Raw genomic sequence first — 19,900 nt, forward strand, 5'->3', positions numbered from 1 at the left:
GTCACTACAAAGTGCATGCTTTTTTGTTCACCTTATCTACAGGCTGATGAAACTGCAACACAGAGTCATTAAATGTTACCTGCCAAAAGTCACACAGCAAGGTGTGTGATTCTGATCCAAGTAGGTTTAGCACTTTTTGACAGTTTTCTGTCATCTCCCCCGTGCATTTGCCAGGCAGACGAGGGTGGGGTAGGACACCCCAGAGAAAAGAATCTTTAAGACCCTCACAGAATACGACTGCATTTTCACAGCTTGGACACGGGCTTAAAGTATTGGAATTTGTGGTTCACAGGGCTCTTGGCCAGAAATCAGCTGAGGGATGAGTGGGGACTAGACAAGGAGGGACCCTGCAGGCCTTGCCCTCTTCCAGGAATGGATGGCCACTTAGGAATTTTAGGCAGGGGTGTGGCAGGATCAGGTTTGCATTTTGGAAAGCATCCTGACGTCTGTCTAAACTTGACTAGAAGGGGAGACCAGAGGAAGGAGTGCAGGGGAGAGACCCGAGTGTCAGGAGGAAATGGAGCAGAGGAGATCAGGCAGTGAAAGGTTGACAAGGGAGAGTCCATGGGCCCCGACAGCCAGTAGAGAAAGGTCTTCCAAAAGCGACAGTTGATGGGGGCAGGATTCAGGTAGAAAAGTGGCCAGCCTCAAGTGACCGTTAATAAAATTGTACCATTTGTGAATGATTTAGCTTTCTCTGCCAGACTGGTACAGGTTCACCAGCTAGCTAAGAAGGACCCTCACACTCCTTTTGTTTGTGTTAGGGATGTTTTGTTTTGGGGCTTATTCTGTTTTGTTTTTTGAGTAGGTGAGAAATGAGTGACAGGACTGTTGTTTTCCTAAAATTGCAAATCTCACCGGATCCTTTAGACTTGTATGGTACCTATGACTTAATGGCAGTGTGCTGCAGGAAGAGAAAAGGAGGAACACAGGCCTGAGTGGAAGGCCTAGGAAGTCTCCCGGGGCTCGAGTGGCTCCAACGCGGCATGCTTGCCTAACTGGAAGGTGAGGAGGAAGCTGTGGCAGGTGACATCCCCTCTGATCCTTGGTTTCCATATTTGTAAAATGGAGAACTAATACCTACCTCAGGGTTGTAGTTAGAATTAAAGATGACTTCATTGAAGCACTTCAAATGGGAGAGAGTGCTTCTCTCTGCGTTCCCCCGCCCTCCAGAAGCTGGGAGCTATGTTTGGCTCCGTCTCCCTGACTCACTGGATTAGAATGACTCAGTTCAGTTTCACAGATGCTGCTGCTAAATTAGGGTCTCAGTGAGCCTTCGGGAGGCCAGCTCCGTGAGGAAGAACTGCAGCGCTGCCATCCTGCCTGGGAACAGGATAGAAACAGGTGGTGGCTGCAGCCTTCCACCTGCTCAGCGGTTTTTCTGTGATGAGCCGCATGATTATGTTATCAATGTATTGGCTTGCTTTCCCTAGGTTTTTTCCCCTCTGCTTATTCCAAGAACATAGCCAAATTTTTTTGCATTTCCTTGACTTAGTTGCTTTTGCAGAGTGGAAAGCAGAGCTGCTTGAGGACAGCCATGCTTCTGGAGCTTCTGTAACAGCTTCAGTGCACAGGATCAGAGAGGAGGAAGCGGGGAGAAAGAAAGGGGAGGGGCCCCAGAAGATAAGAAAGAGCAGAAGTCCATGGGGCCTGAATGGTGGAGACTCTGCCCGGATCCTGCCAGAGCACTTGGGGACGGGAGGACTTCTAAGGAAGAAGAGGCTGCACGGAGTTCCTGGGGAGGCAGGCTGCTGGGCGCCAGGGCTCCAGGGAATGGTGTCTGTGTCTGCGACCCCCAGGCCAGGACTGCTGGACTTGCCCACCCCTGAATGGCAGAGGACAAGGCCTGCAGGACCCACCCTCAGCACTTTGCATTGTGTGAGATCCCAGGACCTTTTCATGATCCCAGAAGGAGAACTGATAATTCCCCTCCACCGGGCAGGGTAGAGACTTGGTCTGATCTAACTGGAGGGAAAGAAAAGCAATGCGGCGTTTCTCTTACACCTGGCCTTGTGATTGCGGATCAACACCTGCTCTCCCATCCCGCACTGGCTTGGCTCCCTTGCCTCATCCCTGACTCACGGAGCGTCCCTAGCAAGAGCACAGAAATATATGTGGAGGCAAGAGGGTTGGGCTCCCGCCCAAGCTCTGCTAGTGACCTGTTATATGACCCTGAGTAAATTCTTTTTCCATTGAACAGGGAGAGAGACAATAGGCCAGAGGGCCTCTGCCAGCTGACTTGAGGATTCTAGTGGGTTTGACTGAACCATAGCCCATTATAAACAAGGGAGCCCAGCGCATAGGGTTTAGGTGGCTTGTCCAAGTTTGCAGAGCAAGTTAAGAGACAGGGAAGGACCCACGCTCTGGTTAGGGGTTCAGAGTGTGAATTCTGGAGCCAGACTGCTTAGGTTTGGATCCTGGCTCTGCCATCCACCAGCTGGGGGACTTTGGGCAAGCTACTTAAATTATCTGTACCTTCATTTCCTCATCCACAGAACAGGTATAATAATAGTATCTGCATTAGGGACTCATTCTGAGGATTAAACTCAACACAGTACTAAGCACTGTGGAGTGCTGCCTCATAGTGAGTAGTCATGGCAGCCATTGGTCCGATTCCAAGCCCAAAGCAACTCTCACTACCCAAACTTGTCCTTGTAGAGCCTGTCACACCAGCAAAGGCCCTGTGCCTCTGTCGGTCTGAGAGTGCCCCCTGTGCCGCTGATTAACAGGACTCGGCTGAAAACAGAGACCCAGGGTGGAAAGGACGCGCTGAAGCCCACGTCCCCAAATCCTTGCCAGGAGAGGGAGTGGGGATAAAGGAAAGAGCTGTAAGCAGAGCCGTCTTCCTTCCTTATCCTCAGATCCCAAAATAACACTTGTCTGCCCCCACCCTGCCCAGCTGGCAGAGGGGCAGGCTGAGTAAGGTGCCATTTAAAGATAACCTGGCCCTCCCCGTCTGCCCTACTGGTTGGGCTGGGCGCCTCAGGCCAGGCACTGGCTGCCTGGAACTGCTGCTGCTCCCACAGCCCTCCAGGGCAGGCTGTTCACAGCTGCCACCCAAACGAGTCCAGCTAACCCCTCCTTTCCTGAGGCCCAGGCTGTAGAAGTTCTGCAGGTGCCCTGGGCCTCTGCAAAGAAGCAGAAGCCTGGTATTCTGGGGGCAGGTGACTCTGCAAAGGCATTGTTAAATGGTGCTCCTTTCTACCAGGAGCTGGCTGGCCTGCAGCGAGGCTGATCCCTACTGTCTTTTGCCCACCCCCAGACCCCTCCCACCAAGAGGACAAACTTGAAAGTCACAGTCTTCCATTTGCACTGAGAGAATAAAGCTAGACACCAAGGAAGGCCTTAAGTTGCAAGAGAGGTGTTTGTTTATTTGGGGACAGTGAGAGCCAGGAGATCTGGTTCCTTCAGTGCCCAGCTAAGCCATGAGAACTTGGCCAAGTTTCTGGGGCTCTCCTGGGCCTTGCTCTCCCTAGCCCTGGGTTGCAAGGAAGAACCAGTGTGTCTTTGACACCCTAGAGTGGGTGTAATGAGATTAAATCAATGAAGAAAGGGCTCAGGGTCCTCAGGAAGAAAGGAATGAGTAATTACCTATCTGCAGGAGGTGACTGTGCCAGAGGACAGCTGGGAGCTGGAGGACTGGAGAAAGCATGGGACTAACCTGGAGGCAAGTAGGGGAGAGGAAGGGAGCTTATCTCACAATGGCCCAGAATCCCCCTGAGCCAGACCGCTTGGGGGGGCAGAAGCCTCTGAAATGGAGGCTCCAAGGCTGTAGTCCTGGGAAGGCAGGAAGGCCCTGGGAGAGCGCAGGCCTACTCAGTTGGCTCTGATTTGAAGAGGAGCAAGAAGGGGGGGGGGGGAGGAGCCCTGGGCTGGTCATTCAGCCCAGCGGTGAGATGACTCAGCAGCACGCTCGCTCGCTCACTCGGGTACCACAGCCCCAGGCAAAGCCCAAACTGGGTCACAGGCATGGTCCTAGGCCCTCCTCTCTGCCCGGCTTCCGCTGCCCTTCCCCACTCTAAATATCCCACTCTCTTCCCACATAGACTCCTGCTGGGGATAAGGGCTGGGTATCAAAGTTTCCCCAGGTACGTGCTCTGTATGCCAAGCATAGCGCGGAGCACTTTAGACATGTTCCAGGAGAGGCAGGCGGTGGACTGCAAGGGCCTGGACTTAGAAGTCACAGCAGCTCACCTTCAAATCCCAGCCGGGCAAGCTGGGAAAATTCACTTCCGGCCCCTGTACAAGGGGCAAATTCATCTGCAGTATTAGCTACTATCAGTACTATGATCATATTCCAGGCCCCCTGGGGAGAGCCTGCTACTGGCAAAGTTCATATTTTGTCTCATCTGATCAGAGATTAATTACTGTTTTCCTGTCCTTTTCCAGGAAAGAGCCTCTGCCCCTCACTGGAGCCTGGGAGACTGGCGTGGTGAGGGGAAGAGTCTCCCAGGTGCCCTGAGTGGACGAGGTGCAGTGAAGCCCCTTCAGGCCTAAACGATTTAGACAACCCCCTTCTCAGTGCCCCCAGTCCCTCTCCAGTGCTCCCACCCAGCCTCTTCCCACTCCTGCCTAGTTCCATGGCCTCCGTCAGGACTCGGGTCCATCATCAGGACAGAGTCAGTTTCAGCCCATCTCCAGGCTCTCCCAACCCTGCCCATTCTCCCCTGGGGCCTGCCCCCAGCCCTTCCCCACCCTCGGTCTCAGTCTCAACACTCCCATCCCGTGGACTGAAAAGTTTCCCTAGAATTTTACAGTTAGAAAATCACTGCTGGTGTTGTGAGAACTGGGTGTCGTGGCCAGCTGGAAGCCTCAACCAGGGCGAGGTTTGAGGAGGACCCGTGGGAGAGAAAAGGGGAAAAGGAGAAAAGCAAGAAAGCAGCTAGAAAAGGATGAGTTTCCGGAAGCATGCGGCTTGGTTTTGTTTGGTCTTGTTTAGTTTTGTTGTACCAGGAGAGACTTGAGATTTCTGTTTTGCTCTGGGGAAAGAAGCTGATAAGAAAGGAGAAACTAAGGACCCCGAAGAAAAGAGATAAGGCGGAGAGATCAGAGGGGGTCTAGAGTAGACGTGGGAGGATCAGCCTTGGACAGGAAGGGAGACAGCCCTCGCTCTGCATGTCAGGCTACCTACAGTCATTACCAATGGCAAGGGCTGGGTGACAGCAGTGAGCACAACGGCCACAGGGTCGCACACTTGTGGAGCTTGCGCACTTGGATGGCAAAGGGCACACTGTCTAGGGGGTGGTCAAGGGCGAGACGTCTCTCTGCACCCCTCTGCTGCTGTGTTTCTGACTGGGTCCTGCACCTGCACGGGTACTTATAATCACTGTGTCGTTCCCCACCCCCTTTCCCCATCAGACTACCTGCAGCTACCTGGGGCAGGAACCAGTCCTCTCTTACTCCAGCTCTCAGGTTGGGTGTGCTAGCACACACATGAGCCCCAGACAGGGCAGCTCGTCTTCTGGCCGCCCTTCCTAACTTATTTAGGCTCTGCGGCACCTCCCCTGCCCTGCCCGGGTTCCCTCACCTCCAAACACTGGAGAGACTCACTGCACACTCTCTGCTGTCAGGAAGGGGAACCCACCTGGATTTAGAAGACTTGGGCCCTGCTGTTGTTGCCTCTGCCTCTCGTGGGCTGTATTATCTCTGGCAAGTCCTACAACTCCCTTGAGTCCTACTTTCTCCATCTGTACGATAGGATTGATGAGGACACCTGTCACCTGTCGGCTTCGCTGAGCTCACCGAGTTGGGGAAACCCTCTCATGAGCTACCTGTCAAAGTGCTTTGTAAGGGACTGCACCAAGGCCACAGCTTGAGGTAGGCTTTCAGTCTGGTCCCTGGAGTGACAGGCAGGTCGTGGTCAGGGTAGCCCAGGTAGCAGCGGGCATAGTGACATATATGTCACATGTCACATAGTGACATATACTGACAGTATAAATTTGTAAGGGGATTAACTGGCTCCCCCCTTCCACCAAAACCACTGTCTCCACTGTAATTAACTCTTGCCCTCCCTATGCTCCCCTAGCCTATGCAGGACTGCTTTATGAAGAAAGGAGTTTTTGAAGGGTGTCTAGCTGGATGGGGTCCAGGTGGCCCCAGCCTGCCATCCCGACTGATGAGGCCATAGGCTGGTGCATGCCAGCGCTGTCCACTCAGAGGGGGAAGGGGCCATCTCAGGGAACCAGTGCAGCTGGCAGAGTCCAGGCCTGTGGGCACCGCCAGGGACAAAGCCGCTCTGAGCTGCCTCTCAATGGGTGCCTGTGTTCTGGGAGTGGGGGCGGGGTGCTCTCAGGCTCTTTTCCCTCTTCTCCCGCCCCCCGCAGGACGTCCTGGACTGGACACTGGGGCAGAGGAGGTCCTGCACAGGGAAAGGTCCAGCCCTGCCCTTCTAGGGTTGGCCCATGTGCCTGGGCACTCGGAGACCGCACCAGGATCGGAGCTTCTGGGGTCCGGGATACTGATTGGGCCCAGGCCGCGGGGGCGGGCCCAGGACACGGCTGGACCTCCCTGGCTGCAGAGACCAGCGGCCCCGCTGTGGCCTCCGTGGCTCGGGCAGGAGGAGCCACGGTGGAGCCGTGGGCGGGGTACAGGGTAGCACCGGGCTGGGAGAGGGGCGCCCAGCTCCCGAGCCCCGGGCTGGGTGGGCGTCGCCGGTGGGTGGCCCCCTGGGCCGGGCGCGGAACGTGGGGGGCAGGGTTACCGCGGCCCGGGCCTTAGTCCCGCCCTCGCAGGAGGCGGGAGAGGAAACCGAGCCTGGCGGCGGGCTGGGCCCCGCAGCAGCTCCCGCCGGCCGGCTTCGTCCTGCGCTCCACGCTCCCGGCGGCCGAGCTCGGCCGCGCCCAAGCCCCGCCATGCGGCCCCCGGGGCTCTGCGGGGCCGCGCCGCTGGCCGCGGCCGCCCTCCTGGTGCTGGGGGCTCCCCTGGGTAAGGGGTTGGGCGGCGAGGCGGCGGGGTGGGCGCGGGGCTCCGCTGGGTGCTGCTGGCCCGCGGGGAGCGGGAGGAGACCCGGCGGGGAGGCTGGGCCATGAGACTGACCCGGGGCGCGGAGTCAGCCGCGGAAGGAGGCATCGGGGGTTCAGGGGCGGAGCCCCTCGGGTTGACAACGAGGGGCAGCTCCCGCGACCCGGGAGACGGCGGGCTGGGAGCCTGGGAGAGCGGGGCTAAGGGCGGACGGAAAGCTGGCCCGATGGCCATGGGCCCCCCACCCCAACCTGCCCGCAGTGCTGGCCGGCGAGGACTGCCTGTGGTACCTGGACCGGAATGGCTCCTGGCATCCAGGCTTTAACTGCGAGTTCTTCACCTTCTGCTGCGGGACCTGCTACCAGCGGTACTGCTGCAGAGACCTGACCTTGCTCATCACCGAGAGGCAGCAGAAGCACTGCCTGGCCTTCAGGTGGGCCCCCGCCTCCACCCCCGCCCCTCCAGCCTCCTCTGAGGAGGCCTGCCCGGGCCTCCCCTCCTCCCTGTCTCCCTCCAGCCCCTCTCCATGTCCACCTCCACAGCCTGAACCCAGACCTAGGACGCAGCCTGGTGACAGAGTGGGTGTTGGTGCTGGGGCCTGGAAGCTCTAGGAAAGGCGTATTAACCGACTTGTGCTTGGTGGAGGGTGGGTAGTGGGGCAGCTTTGTGGGAGAAGCTCTGGCAAGAAGGCAGGAGACGTGGGTTTGATTCCCAGGTCCACTGCTCCTTCGCCGTGTCATTCTGGGGAAGGCTCGTCCTCTCCTGGGTCATTATTTCCTCTTCACGAAATGCAGGGGTTGCCAAACTGGTGGTTTCAAACTTTTTGCAGGGAACTGCTAATATAGAAAAGGTGTAAGGAGACTGCGTGTTGGGGGATTGATAGAAAGGGGCTCTAGATTATTTCTAAGGTGCCTTTTAGTGCTAACATGTTCAAAGTCTAACCAATTAAGTTGTAGATGTAGGAGCAACGAAGTGGGGAGCACACTACAAATCCCGGCATGCCTCACACTAGGCAGCCAGGCAGCACGGTCTTCTGGGACATGGAGGTCCCCTAAGATCTCCTCCACAGGGACTGGGCAGAGCCCCTCAAGGAACCCCAAATCTCAGCTTGCTGTGGCCCCCTGCTGGCCAGGAGTTGGAGCACAGTGTTATGGTCACCATAATGAGGAGTCCCTCCTTTGAGTGTTGGAAGGTGAGGGGACTGTTCTTTGTCTAAGTCCCAAGACCATAGCAGGCATCGCCTCGGCTGTGATCCTCTTTGTGGCTGTGGTGGCCACCACCATCTGCTGCTTCCTCTGTTCCTGCTGCTACCTGTACCGCCGGCGCCAGCATCTGCAGAGCCCATTTGAAGGTATGTATGGTACCGGGCAAGATAAATCCGGTAGGCTGGGTCGACCCCCGTGGTGGGCACCAGAGAGTTCAAGCATGTGTGAACTGTGTAGCAGCGAGTGCTTCTGTGTACATACACCTGTCAGCCGGTAACCCCAGAAATAAGAACGTGGCCAGGGCTCTCTGTGAACCAGCAGACTTTGTGTCCGCGGACATGCGTGCATGGGAATACTCAGATGTGCGTGGCAGGCTGTCTGTCAACGGTGGTGTGTGTGCATGGGCACAGGCACGCACGTGACTCTTGGAAAGGACACGGGATGGGGTCTGTAGACGTTAGCATTAATTGCATGAACCCTAGTGTACAGTGGAATGAATGTATGCCTGAGTGCAGGCATGTGACCACACATTCGCCCAACCCTGATGGGTGTGGGAATGGTGGCGCTGCACGGGGGATCAGAATGGGAGGAAAAGGCTGAAGGCGGACCCCCTGAGTGGCAGCTGTGCTAGATAACAAGATACCAGACTCTGGAGCTGCCCTATCCTTGCCTAAGTGGGACATTCCCCGGGCTCTGCTCTCTGGCACGTGAGGCCTCTGAAACCTGCTGAGGGGAGCAAACCTGCTAAACACAGACTGACTCGCGGGGACCACGTGCACAGCTCCCTGCTCAACTCTGCCAGGCAATGTCTGGGAGGCAGAGGCAGCAGGTGGCCAGCCTGGAGCCCGCCAGAACAGACAGCAGGCGCCCAGGGGTGCTTACCTTGGTTTCCGGGGCAGGAGGAGGAGGTTTCGCCATGGATGTGGAGTTTTGATGCTGATCCTTGTCCCCCACCTAGGCCAGGAGATTCCAATGACAGGCATCCCAGTGCAGCCAGTGTACCCATACCCCCAGGACCCCAAAGCTGGCCCCGCACCCCCACAGCCTGGCTACATGTACCCTCCTAGTGGTCCTGCTCCCCAGTATCCACTCTACCCAGCTGGGCCCCCTATCTACAACCCTGCAGGTAAGTGAGCCATCTGGAGTGTCTTGCTCTCACCTGCCCCCTACCTCTGTGCTGGGACCTCCCCTGCTCTTTTCTCACCCTGAGTCCCTCTCCCAGACTTCTGCCTCAGCTGGAAACATCCAGGCTACCTCTTCCCCATGAATCCTTCATGCCTCTGGAATTGGGGGTCACTTCCCGTCCTCCCAGGCCCGCCCCCCACCCTCATCCTGTCTCCTTGGCTTTCAGCTCCTCCCCCCTATATGCCACCACAGCCGTCCTACCCAGGACCCTGAGGAACCAGCTGTGTCTCTGCTGCCCCTTCAGTGATGCCCTTCTCCTGTATCTGCATCTGGCCCTGGGGGTGGGCGAGGGTCCTCTACTCCTCAGGCCCCAGACCAAGCCAAGCCCTGGGTCTTGCTGGTGATGGAGCCCCAGGGAAGTAGACCAGGAGCTGAGCTGGAACTTGGCTGTGAATGAGGGGTGGGTGGGGAGGGCTTGGGATCACTGGACTGTTTTTACCTGGGACAAGAGAAGGACATGAAAGCCTGGGTCAAGACCCCTGCTTTCTCAGAGTCCGTCAACTTCCAAGATCCCAGCCAGGAACGCTGGGGCCCTCCCTGTTTACGCACTGTGGGCCGGGGCAGAGCAGGGAGAGGGCTCCATCAGCAGTGGGCGGAAGCCCTGCTCCCGGCTGCCCCACTGGTCACAGGGCTCCAACTGCTGGATTAAAGCTGTAAAGCTGTAACTCATGTCAGTTGCCTCATTGGGCCCGTCCACACCTTCCAGAAGCTCTGCCTGCAGCTGGGCCCTGAGTGCTGCCAGTGCCACATCCTCCAGGCTGGGAAGGCAGGCGCCAGGGCTGGAGCTCAGCATCCCCCCTCACCTGCTTCCGCCAGCAGAGCCGCCCCCCAGGCTGAGGGCTCCTCGAGCTGTGTTCCCAAAGCCAGTGTGGTGGATTTTGCCACAGCTGGGAAGAGGGGGCTTATTTGCATTACAGAGGTTGCCCACTAGGGGTCAGGCCCCTGTGACATGGAAGGCACTGCACATTTGTACAAAGGCACCTTCCCCTTTCCCGGGACACTTAGCTTCATGTGTGGGTCCCCACACTGGTTGACCTTGGGTGTGTGTCTGAGCCCAGTTTTCTCAGCTATCCCATGGAAATGATGCCTCAGGGCTGTCATGAGGGTGAAATACGTACATGAAATTGTGACCCCTGCCTGTCCTTCCTGATCTGAGGGGTTCTAGGAGCTAAGCGGAGGGACTGAGCCGCCCAAGAGGTTGATGGGAGGTGTTCCTGTCGGCTGCGTTGGATCATCAGGACTAAGAAATTAGACCCCCACTGAGCCAGGCAGACGCCCCCACCCTTGGAGATGCTTGGGCACCAAGCTCTACCCTCTTGCCTTGTTCCCTGAGGACCTGGGTCCTTGTGCTCTCAGGACTTGTCTGGTGACAGATGTAGGGAAAGAGGTTTTACAGTTTTTAATTCAAGTGGGAAAAGTGCCAGGGTGGCTTGGCAACATACCTCCTCCAACCAACAGTCTCCTTTCCCCAACACCCATATGCTCAGCCCCTCCTTCCCTCACCCAGGGTCCTCCAGCCCCACAGCCTTGTCCTCCAGCTGGTTTGCATATGGACACTGTGCTAACCATGCCCTCTGACACCCACAGAGTGTCAGGGAGGCTCTCGTCACACAGGCTGGAAGTGAGGGGCTCCTCGGCCAGCGTCAGAGACAGCTGTAGGCAAAGCCTACAAATCCTCTGTCCAGGGATTCACAGCTTCCTCCCATCCTCATTAAATTTTCAGGGGCCCAGGAGTCTGCCCCTGGACCTGACCAGACAGAGAGAGAAAGTTAATGCTGAGGGGCAGGCAGAGCTGGGGCCAGAGCTCCAAATCCACCTTCTCTCTGAGGGTGGGAGCAAGCGGTGGGAGCTGGGGTCACACAGAGTCCTGGCTTCCTGCAAATTCTGCCTTCCTTCACACTTCAGGAGGGGGTCACCGCTCATCTCAAGGTTTGGAACCCAGTTAGTTTCTCTCTCTCTCTCTCTCTCCCTCTCCCTCCGGAAGCTGAGAGGTGGAGGACATTGGCAGGATAAGGTTTCTGAGTTTCCCTAAGAAGAGGTGTAAATGAATGCATGGCCATGCCCAGCTGAATTAATTATCCTTAAATCCACAATCTGGGGCCAATTAAAAATTGCTTTGTGGACTGGAGTGGAAGGCAGGTTTATCCCAGTCATAGCTGCCTCCCAGGAGGTGGCGTCTCCCCTCCCCAGCATTTCCAGGCAATTCACTCTGCACTGAGAATTCTAAGGAAAAGGGGGTAACTACGACAGAGTGGGGCTTTCACATGCCCCAAGCAGAGAGAAGGCGCCTCTCACATCCTCTAACTCTGTTAATAGGGCAGTCCCCCTGAATCTTTCCCAAAGCTCTCCATCTATGAGCCCATCTCTGCTTACCACCAGAGGAAGAGGGCCAGTAGGAGCTCAGAGCTGTAGCTGCCCCTCCCCATCTTCTTGTTCAGCAGCTAGCACCCCTGAAAACCAGGCAGGCACCCTACAGATGAGAGGAAGATACAGGGCAGGAGGAGCGGTGACGCTCAAGGATTTACACTCCAGTGGTGTAAGTGGGGTCCTGCTGAGTTGCGAGAGCACACTCAGGACCCCTAAGGGGAGGTCTGGGAGGCACAGATGGAGAGGAGCAAAAGCAAGTGCTCCTCTTTCTTGGGTGCCTCAGGCAGGGGAGGGGGAGGCTGAGCTCAAAGGGGGAAGGCAGGGGTTCAGATGCAGGGAAAGAGCTGGGGCAGAGGTGAATGGGAATACAATGGGGGCCCCCCAAAAAGGAAAGGGGAGCACTGTGGGGGGAGAGGAATAGAATTGGGGCAGCTGACACTTGAGGCAAGGAGTGAGGGGGGGTAGGTGGGATAAAGGAAGAGGAATTAGAGGCATGGGCCAGGCAGAGCAGGTGGAGCACAGGGCGTCGGGGTGGGAGGGGGTGGTTCACCAGGCCTGGACTCCCAGGACAGCAGTGGCCACCCGCTCAAGAAGTAGCATAAGGGATAGCTGGGCCCCAGCCTTGAGAGTGGTCTGCAGAGGGGCGGGGAGCACATGACACAATAGGCTTGGTGATCTTGGTGGTCCAGAAGCACCCTCCGTGGGTGACTCGTGTCCAGATCTTATGCTTCTTAGGGCCACGTGAGTGGCCATGGTCCCAACTCACAGCACCTGTGACAGCCACAGCCTACAGCCCCTGGCTCACTGGCTTGTTGAGTTCCCGCGACAGGAAGTGGGGTGAGTAGGCGGTCGCCATCCCCCCACGGCCAGCGACAGGGCCTCAGTCCTACCTAGCCCGGTGTCCCCCAAGGCCTGCAGCGGCAGGGCCCAAAGGTGGGAAGCCTGTGCAACAGTGGGGGTCGGCGGTAGGCCCCACGGGGGTCAGGGCAGCCAGACGCGAAGACCCAGTATGTGGCCCCTGGAAACGAAAAGGGGCCAGCTGGAGCAGAAGTAGGGGGAGACTCCTTGGCCCAGGTCGGTAGGATGCAGCCGGCGACGAGAGACGTGGTTTGCGTGCGTGTGCATCAGCTTGTTCAAGTCATTTGCTGCCTTTGACTCTCATGGTCTTCCCTGGAAAAGGCGGGATCCGGACGAAGACAGATCCTTTCCGGCTCTTGCAGCCTGGCTTTCAGGAAGGGAAACCCAGCAGACGGCCGTCTGCGGAGGCAGACGGGGCAGGTGGGACAGGGTGGGTGCACTACTCCGCAGAAACTGGCCCAGCGAGGGTGGCCCGCTTTCCGCGCTCGGCCGACCCGGAACACGCGGCCGCTCGGTACCTGGCGCTCCCCACCCCGTCCCTCCCAGGCGGCGGGAAGGCGCCCCTCAGACCCAGCGCTGCGTCTCATCTGCCCACCTTCCCTGGCCCCAACCCCGCGTAGCTCCGGGGCGCCCCTCGTGCGGCCGGAGAAGCCGGACGCGACCTGCCTGCAGATGGCGCTACGGTCCCGCATCAGGTTCGCAGGCACCGGAGGAAGGATGACCTCATCAGTCCGGGCATTACACCCCCCAAACCCTCAAGAGGACAAGAGAGAGAGAGAGAGAGTGTGTGTTTGTGTGTGTGTGTGTCTGGTTATTGGAACTTTAAGATTTGGAGATCCGTTACTTGGGTTTGGACCGGTCTCATGTCAGGAAGGGAAGGAGGGGGATCTCTCATAAGAAAGAGCTCTAAGAGCAGGAGATCTGAGCTCTCTTTTTATTAGCTGTGTGATCACGGATCTATAGGTAACCTCTCTGGGCTGAACTTGACCTGCAAAATGGAAACCTCCAGAATTGCAAGAGCACCTGAAGCAGCCTGCAGCATCTTGCTGAGGCCTGGCAACCGCAGACACAGGGTACATGGAAGCGCTGGCTGCCCTCAGCTCCGGCTAACACCCTCTGAGGTCCGAGAGGCAGCAGGTGTCTACCCGCCATCTCCTGGGCCCAGCCCTTGTTTCGATTGTTGGGGTGGACAGGCAAGTGAGTAGAGGGGAAGGGGGGGGTGCAGAGTGTCCCCTGGGATCCAAGCTTTTTGCTCCCACAACTAGCCTGCCTCTGTGTTCGGTCAGACCTAGCACAGCAATCCTTCTTCCTAGCAGGGATGCCCCCTCCTTCACCCCAACAATGATGAAACTGCTGTGCTCCCTGCTGTGGGACAAAACACCGAGACAGAGAAAACTGCTAGTGACCCAGACCCAAAGAGGCTCTTCCACAGTGTCAAGGGGTGCCAGAACCTATAAATCAATCAAATCAGGAAGATGCTTTTGATATACCTGATGGAGGGCACAGGGGCGCAGTTAGGTCAGGAGAGCAGCCTGCAGCTGGAGTGGGGTGTGAGATGGGTCACTGGGCACACTGGTGTGGCGGCTGCTCCCCAAACGGTCATTCACTTCTCTGCCTGCTCAGAGATGGCTGCCTTCCTGGGCTTGTGACTGCTGTGAGGAGCTGGCCCCAAGCCCACGGTGAGGAAGAGTCATGGAATGAGTATTCCCTGAACATGCCTAATATAGCCATCCCAGGGCCCCGTGCTCCACTCTGCCCCGTCACCCCTGAAAGCGGCTCTGGCTAATGATTCCAGGCAGCAGCAATGGTCAGGAGCAGACCCTGGCTAAGGCCTAGTTTCCTTGGCCTGGTCAACCCAGTCAGTGGGGAGCCCTCGACCCACGCTTGAGTCTTTCCCTCGCACTGGACTTTCCGCAGATATGAACCTGTTATATGGTCAACCTGGGCTGGCATGTCAGGACCCTGAGCCTCTAGAGTCCTCCATGGGCCTAGGGTGACCATCAGGACCCCTCAGGACAGTATAGGGGGCAGGGGCACGGTCATTCACAACTAAAGGCTTGTATATATTATCAAAATCTTATGGAAAAACAGATACACGGCTATTTATACAACAGCAGGTGGGTGTGAGGGAAATGTCTGCTTTGGCATCAAACCTTCAGGACCAGCTGCTGTCTGTCCCTCTCTTCCCAGCTGGAGCCCACTTCCCACCAGGCCAGCTGCCCCTGCTGTGTCCTCTGATCAGCCCAGGAGGGGGTCTGAGGGTATCCTCGGCCCCTTCTCCTTCTTCCCTTGGGCTCTTGTGCCCTTCTCAATCTTCTGCCATTGTCCCACACAGAGGGCCACGGGCCCAGCAGCTTTGCCCCAAGGGCTCCTCAGAGGCCTGAATCCTGGCCCTGGAGGGCAGTGGGACTGGGCTGGTTATGTGGTCCTGGTGGGACATCTTTCCTGGACCACAGGCCTTTCGTAACTTGCCAGCTACTTGAGCCCTAGCCATGCCATCTTCTCGGTGACACGCTAAAAGGACTCTTCTTGTCCAGCAACCTCAGCTCCAGGTATAAAAGAAATTTTTGGAGAGCCTCAGAGACGACAAAAGGAAAGTGAGAAGAGAGAAGGCAGCCTTCCTGGAGTGTGGCCAGGCCTCATGCTCTCCCATGGCAGAGTAGGGACATCCACAGCAGGGCAGCCGGGGGTGGGGTGTGGGGCGGGGTCTGTGCGGCCCTGGGAGGTGAGGCCGGGGCAGTCTTGGCATCGGCAGACAGTGCCCCCTGGCAGTCTGGTCCTACTGAAGCAGTTTGGGCACCTCCACCTGTAAGGGCAAAGCAGAGACCATTTAGAGAAAGGAGCTCAGCAGAGGAGCCTCTAGAATTCATCTGGCCTCCCTTCCTTCTGGCAACCAGAGCCCCCCTACAGGTGTCTGTAGAATGAGTAAGTGAGCATTTTCCCGTCTGTAAAAACTGGATGTCATCCAGTGACCACTAGCATCACAGCTGAGGTTGTCCTTTCTGTCTTGGTGCCTAGCCTCTGATGATGCTGTAGGGCTAGGTTTCGCTGCCGCCATCCCGTCAGATCAGCACATGACCGTGGCCTCTATCGCCTGAGGTTCAGGGAGGTGAAACCTGGAGGAGCAGGGGGGTCTCTAGGGATGGCTCATGTGTCTGTGGCACTGATTAGTCACAGGGGAGACCCTCCTGAGGGCTGAATCTCCCAAAGACCTTTGGGATACACTGATCACTAGGACTTGGCTGGTCCTGAGAGGGAATTCGTAAAAGGGAGATCATTTTTGTTTTGCGAAGGAAGGAGAGAAGACTTAATGCAGGACCCGAGGCGGAACTACTAGGTAGAGACTGTTTCTCCATTTCTGGGAGACCCTGGTTAAGCTGCAGGGTAGCAAAGTTGGAGGCACGGAGTGAGAGGCTAAAGGAAGCTCCTTACAGGAAGGAGAGAGCCCCCCTCTAAGGGAGACACCATGGCCTGTCCAGAGGCAGGGGGATGGCTGTGATGGCCAGACGTGCCACACAGGCACAGCAGCCCGACAGCCTGCTCTGTCCCGGTTCCCCCAGCAGGCTCGCCCTCCCCTCCAGCCCTTCAGGCCCAGGCCTGCGACTACTTACCTTCTTGAGCTGCTTGAGGTTGCTGGAGCGAATGGCGGCCAGTAGCTGGTCGCGGGAGTTCTTCTCCTGGACGGGCAGGACTTTGTCTCCCATCTTCCTCTGGGTGGCTGGGGACAATGAGTTCTTCAGGTTCTCCATGATAAGGGGCGGGGCCAAGGGAGGCGGTGGCGGCGGCGGAGCAGCTGGGGTGCCCCCTTTCTTGGGCGAGTTCTTGGGCGAGGCCTTTGGAGATGGCTGGGGGGAGGGTTTGGGGGAGCCCTTGGCCAGGGCCCCGAACTTGGGCACCTCCAGTAGATCCTTCTTCTCGCCGCCGGCCTCCTGTGCCTGCCGCTGCTCCTGGAGCCGCTTTTGCCGCTGTTTGTCCATGTTGCGGCTGAGCAGGTTGGTGACCGTCATCCGGGGCCCGGCCAGCTCGAAATGGTAGCCCAGCTTGAGCAGCGTGGTGTTCTCCTTGAGCAGCTTGGCGATCTCCATCTCGGTCTTGCCGCCGCAGATGTGCCGCTGGTTGTGGAAGCGGAGTTCCGTCAGCGTGTTGTTCTGGAGGAGGGCCCGGAAGATGGCCAGGATGCCTTTGCCCGTGATGTGGTTAGAGTCCAGGTTCAGGCTGGTGATGGTCTTGTTGGCCTTGAGCATGATGGCGATGGCAAAGGCCACGTGGTCGTCCGCGCGTGTGTTGGCCAGGGCAAACACCTTGACCACCGTGTTGAACTCCAGAGCCTCGGTGAACCGGACCAAGATCTCATTTGTGATACAGTCTGAGTTGTTGACGTTCACCTCGGTCATCTCTGGGTCATTGTTCTTCACCCTCTCCAGGGGCTCATCAAATATGCTGGGGGCCGCCTCCTCCTCTGCCTTGGCGGGCCCTTCGGAGGAGGGCTTGGGGGGGCAAGGCGGGGCTGGTTTCTCCCGCGCTTGGGTCTTGTTCTCTTCTTTGGGTTCCTTGTCACTGACGGACTCCTCTCTTTTCACCTTCTCATCCTCCCTTTTTGTGTCTCCGCTCCCGCTTCCTCTCTTCACCCGCTGGTCTTCCTTCTTGCCCTCTGCGTTCCCGCTCTCCCCTCTTGCGTGCCCGCCGTCCTCTCTCTTGCGGATGTCCTTCCCCTCTCTCTTCTTGTCCTTGTCTCTGCTCGACCCTGCGCTCCTGTCACGGCCTTTCTTCTCGTCCTCCTCCCTCGGGGCCGCTGCCTTCTCCTCTCCTTTCGCATCCTTCCCTGCCTCCTTCTTGTCCACAGCAGCCCTGACCCGGCCCTTGTCAAGGCCCCTGAGGAGCTTCTCCTCCTTGGGCTTCTCTCCGCCTTTCCCATCAGCTTCCTCTTGGTCTCTTGAGAAGCTTTTCTTTAAACCACCCTTCTTTGGCTCCTTCCCCAGCTCTGAGTCCCGTCTGGGGCCCAGGGTTCTTTTGCTGGCGTCTCTGCCCCTTTCCTCTCCGTTCTTGGCATCTGTCTTGGTCTCCACTTGCTTGCTTTCCTAAGAATTCAGAAAAGAGAAAGAAACATGAAGATCTGGCTGCACGGGGAGGGGAGAGAGTATGGGGACAAGTGCGGGGAGCATTTATATAGCTGCCCTGGAGCGTCCAAAGGGCAAAGTCCATTGAGAACACCCTGAGAGGGTCTGGGATTCAAGCTGCAGAGAACAGGCTGATGTCAGACTCAAGCAAACCTCAGGGTCGCCAGGGGCCTAGGGGAAGACCTGGGAGGTTGCGGCAGGTCCTTTCCCGAGGGGTGTTCTCAGACCCAGAGCTGCCCTTTCCTGTCATGGGTGATTTAGCAGGAATCTTTCCGAGTGGTACTTTGCTGAGCCATGTTGGAACCGGAGGCAAGAGGAAAAATCACTTATGCTGCTCCTGCCTTTATTTAAAATTTTGAATTTTTGGTTGTCATGGATTTTTTTTCTTGGCATTAAATTCAGTTTTTAAAAATATCAGCTCACTGCGCTTCTGGGTGCCCCCTTGCATTCTTTGGGCTCGGCTAGTGCCTCGCGTGCCTCACCCCAGCGCTGACCCTGCTTCCAAAGGGGAGGTGGGTCGGTGGTCCTCAGATGCTGGAATTTCACAGCTATATGCCTTTTCAAAGGAATAAAAAAGTTGGAGGGACCAACATAAGGTTGCTAACATTTAATCTTACCAATTAAAGATATTTATAAATTTGATCTCCCATCATTCTCTCACTGAAATAAAAAGGAGCCTACGATAAAGAAGGTAGACATTAACAGAATAAAGCCCATACGTTTACGTCAGGTATGTGTAGCTTTTCCAAGAGCCCACAGTATCGTCCTTATTTTTTTTAGAAAAAACTTTGCTAAGGACCAGCAGCTCTCTATAAGGGGTCCTGGCGTCCACTCAGTGAGCTGACCTCAAGAGGACTCTGCCAGATTCCGGATCTAGGATTCCTTGACTCTGCGTGGACCACATAGACAAGGAGAAATTGTTCAGGGGTTCTGGAAGGGAGTCAGCTGAGATACATGAAAGGCTTAAGTTGTCCACACAGCATGAGCCACCCTGTACTTCCATGGGGCCGTGTGTCTACTTCCGTGAGGTTGCAGAAAGTCTGAGCCTTATTTTGAGAGTACTTGCTTCCTACCCCCTTCAGGAGGGCTAAAGAAGCATCAAGATTGCCTACAATTAGATATTAAACTGTTTGACTATGATGGATACCTTGGAGCAACTGGGACCTCAAGGAATGTCCTTCCTAAAGGTTTTGTTTTGTTTTTGTTTTTTGTTGTTGTTTTTTTTTTTTTTTTAGATTTTATTTATTTATTTGACAGACAGAGATCACAAGTAGGCAGAGAGACAGGCAGAGAGAGAGAGGGAAGTAGGCTCCCTGCCGAGCAAAGAGCCTGATATGGGGCTCGATCCCAGAACTCTGGGATCATGACCTGAGCCAAAGGCAGAGGCTTCAACCCACTGAGCCACCCAGGTGCCCCTTGTTTTGTTTTTAAGAGGAAGAGACTACAGGGGCGCCTGGGTGGCTCAGTGGGTTGAGCCGCTGCCTTCGGCTCAGGTCATGATCTCAGGGTCCTGGGATCGAGTCCCGCATCGGGCTCTCTGCTCGGCAGGGAGCCTGCTTCCCTTCCTCTCTCTCTGCCTGCCTCTCCGCCTATTTGTGATTTCTGTCAAATAAATAAATAAAATCTTAAAAAAAAAAAGAGGAAGAGACTACAGCCTGATTATTAGAAAGGTCTTCTTTCTTTCAGGAGTGCACCCCCACCCTGCCCGGACGGAATGGGGAGCTGGTTGGTCCTATGGAAACAGTTTGTACCTGCGCCACAAACACATGCCACTGGGGACCAGCCCCAGGGTTTATTTAGCAGCAAAAGTCCTTGGCTTCTCTGCTAGAATCACAACACGCAGCCAAGGGGCACAGGGCCTGGTGAGGCAGGGCTGAGGAATGTGCCCCTTCTCTCCTCCTGCCCTGTGGGGGCAGTTGTGCGGGGGGAGCTCCTGGGGCTTCAGTGGTGGGGCAAGGGCCTGAGGATGCCCTCTCACACCTTCTCTGGATGTGACCCTTGGTCTCACCCTGTCCCTGATGGTGACTTTACTGTACCTTGATTTGAAAGGAAGAGGGAGCTTGGAGTAGGCAAACAGAAGGTAAACGGGGAGATCCAATGGGTCAGCCCCTTTAGGACACTCCTAACATCTGTCCACAGCTCAGCCAGGAAATTCCAGCCCACCCCAGCTCACAGTGGTTTCATCTCAAATTCCAGCCGCTTCGGGAG

At 56.6% G+C, this 19,900-nt stretch overlaps 2 protein-coding genes across 2 annotated transcripts in view; one reads left to right on the forward strand and one right to left on the reverse strand.

Moving 5' to 3' along the window:
• The first annotated feature begins 6,382 nt into the window (after window positions 1-6,382).
• On the forward strand, window positions 6,383-10,015 carry SHISA4 (shisa family member 4). The gene is made up of 5 exons (XM_004756287.3): window positions 6,383-6,924; window positions 7,222-7,393; window positions 8,178-8,311; window positions 9,124-9,291; window positions 9,517-10,015. The coding sequence occupies exons 1-5, from the start codon at window positions 6,852-6,854 to the stop codon at window positions 9,561-9,563; spliced, it is 594 nt and encodes a 197-aa protein (XP_004756344.1). The 5' UTR covers window positions 6,383-6,851; the 3' UTR covers window positions 9,564-10,015.
• Window positions 10,016-14,617: 4,602 nt separating this feature from the next.
• Window positions 14,618-19,900, reverse strand: part of LMOD1 (leiomodin 1) — a 40,176-nt gene continuing 34,893 nt past the window's right edge. Inside the window, exons 2-3 of the mRNA XM_004756289.3 lie at window positions 16,187-17,653; window positions 14,618-15,381 (exon numbers count right to left, since the gene is read on the reverse strand). Of these exons, the coding sequence (XP_004756346.1) occupies window positions 15,355-15,381; window positions 16,187-17,653 (1,494 nt within the window). The 3' untranslated portion in view covers window positions 14,618-15,354. The remainder of the gene's footprint in view (window positions 15,382-16,186; window positions 17,654-19,900) is intronic.

The sequence above is a fragment of the Mustela putorius genome, unplaced genomic scaffold (assembly GCF_011764305.1).
Source record: "Mustela putorius furo isolate JIRA1106 unplaced genomic scaffold, ASM1176430v1.1 tig00000508_pilon_pilon_pilon, whole genome shotgun sequence".
Classification (NCBI taxonomy): Eukaryota; Metazoa; Chordata; class Mammalia; order Carnivora; family Mustelidae; genus Mustela; species Mustela putorius.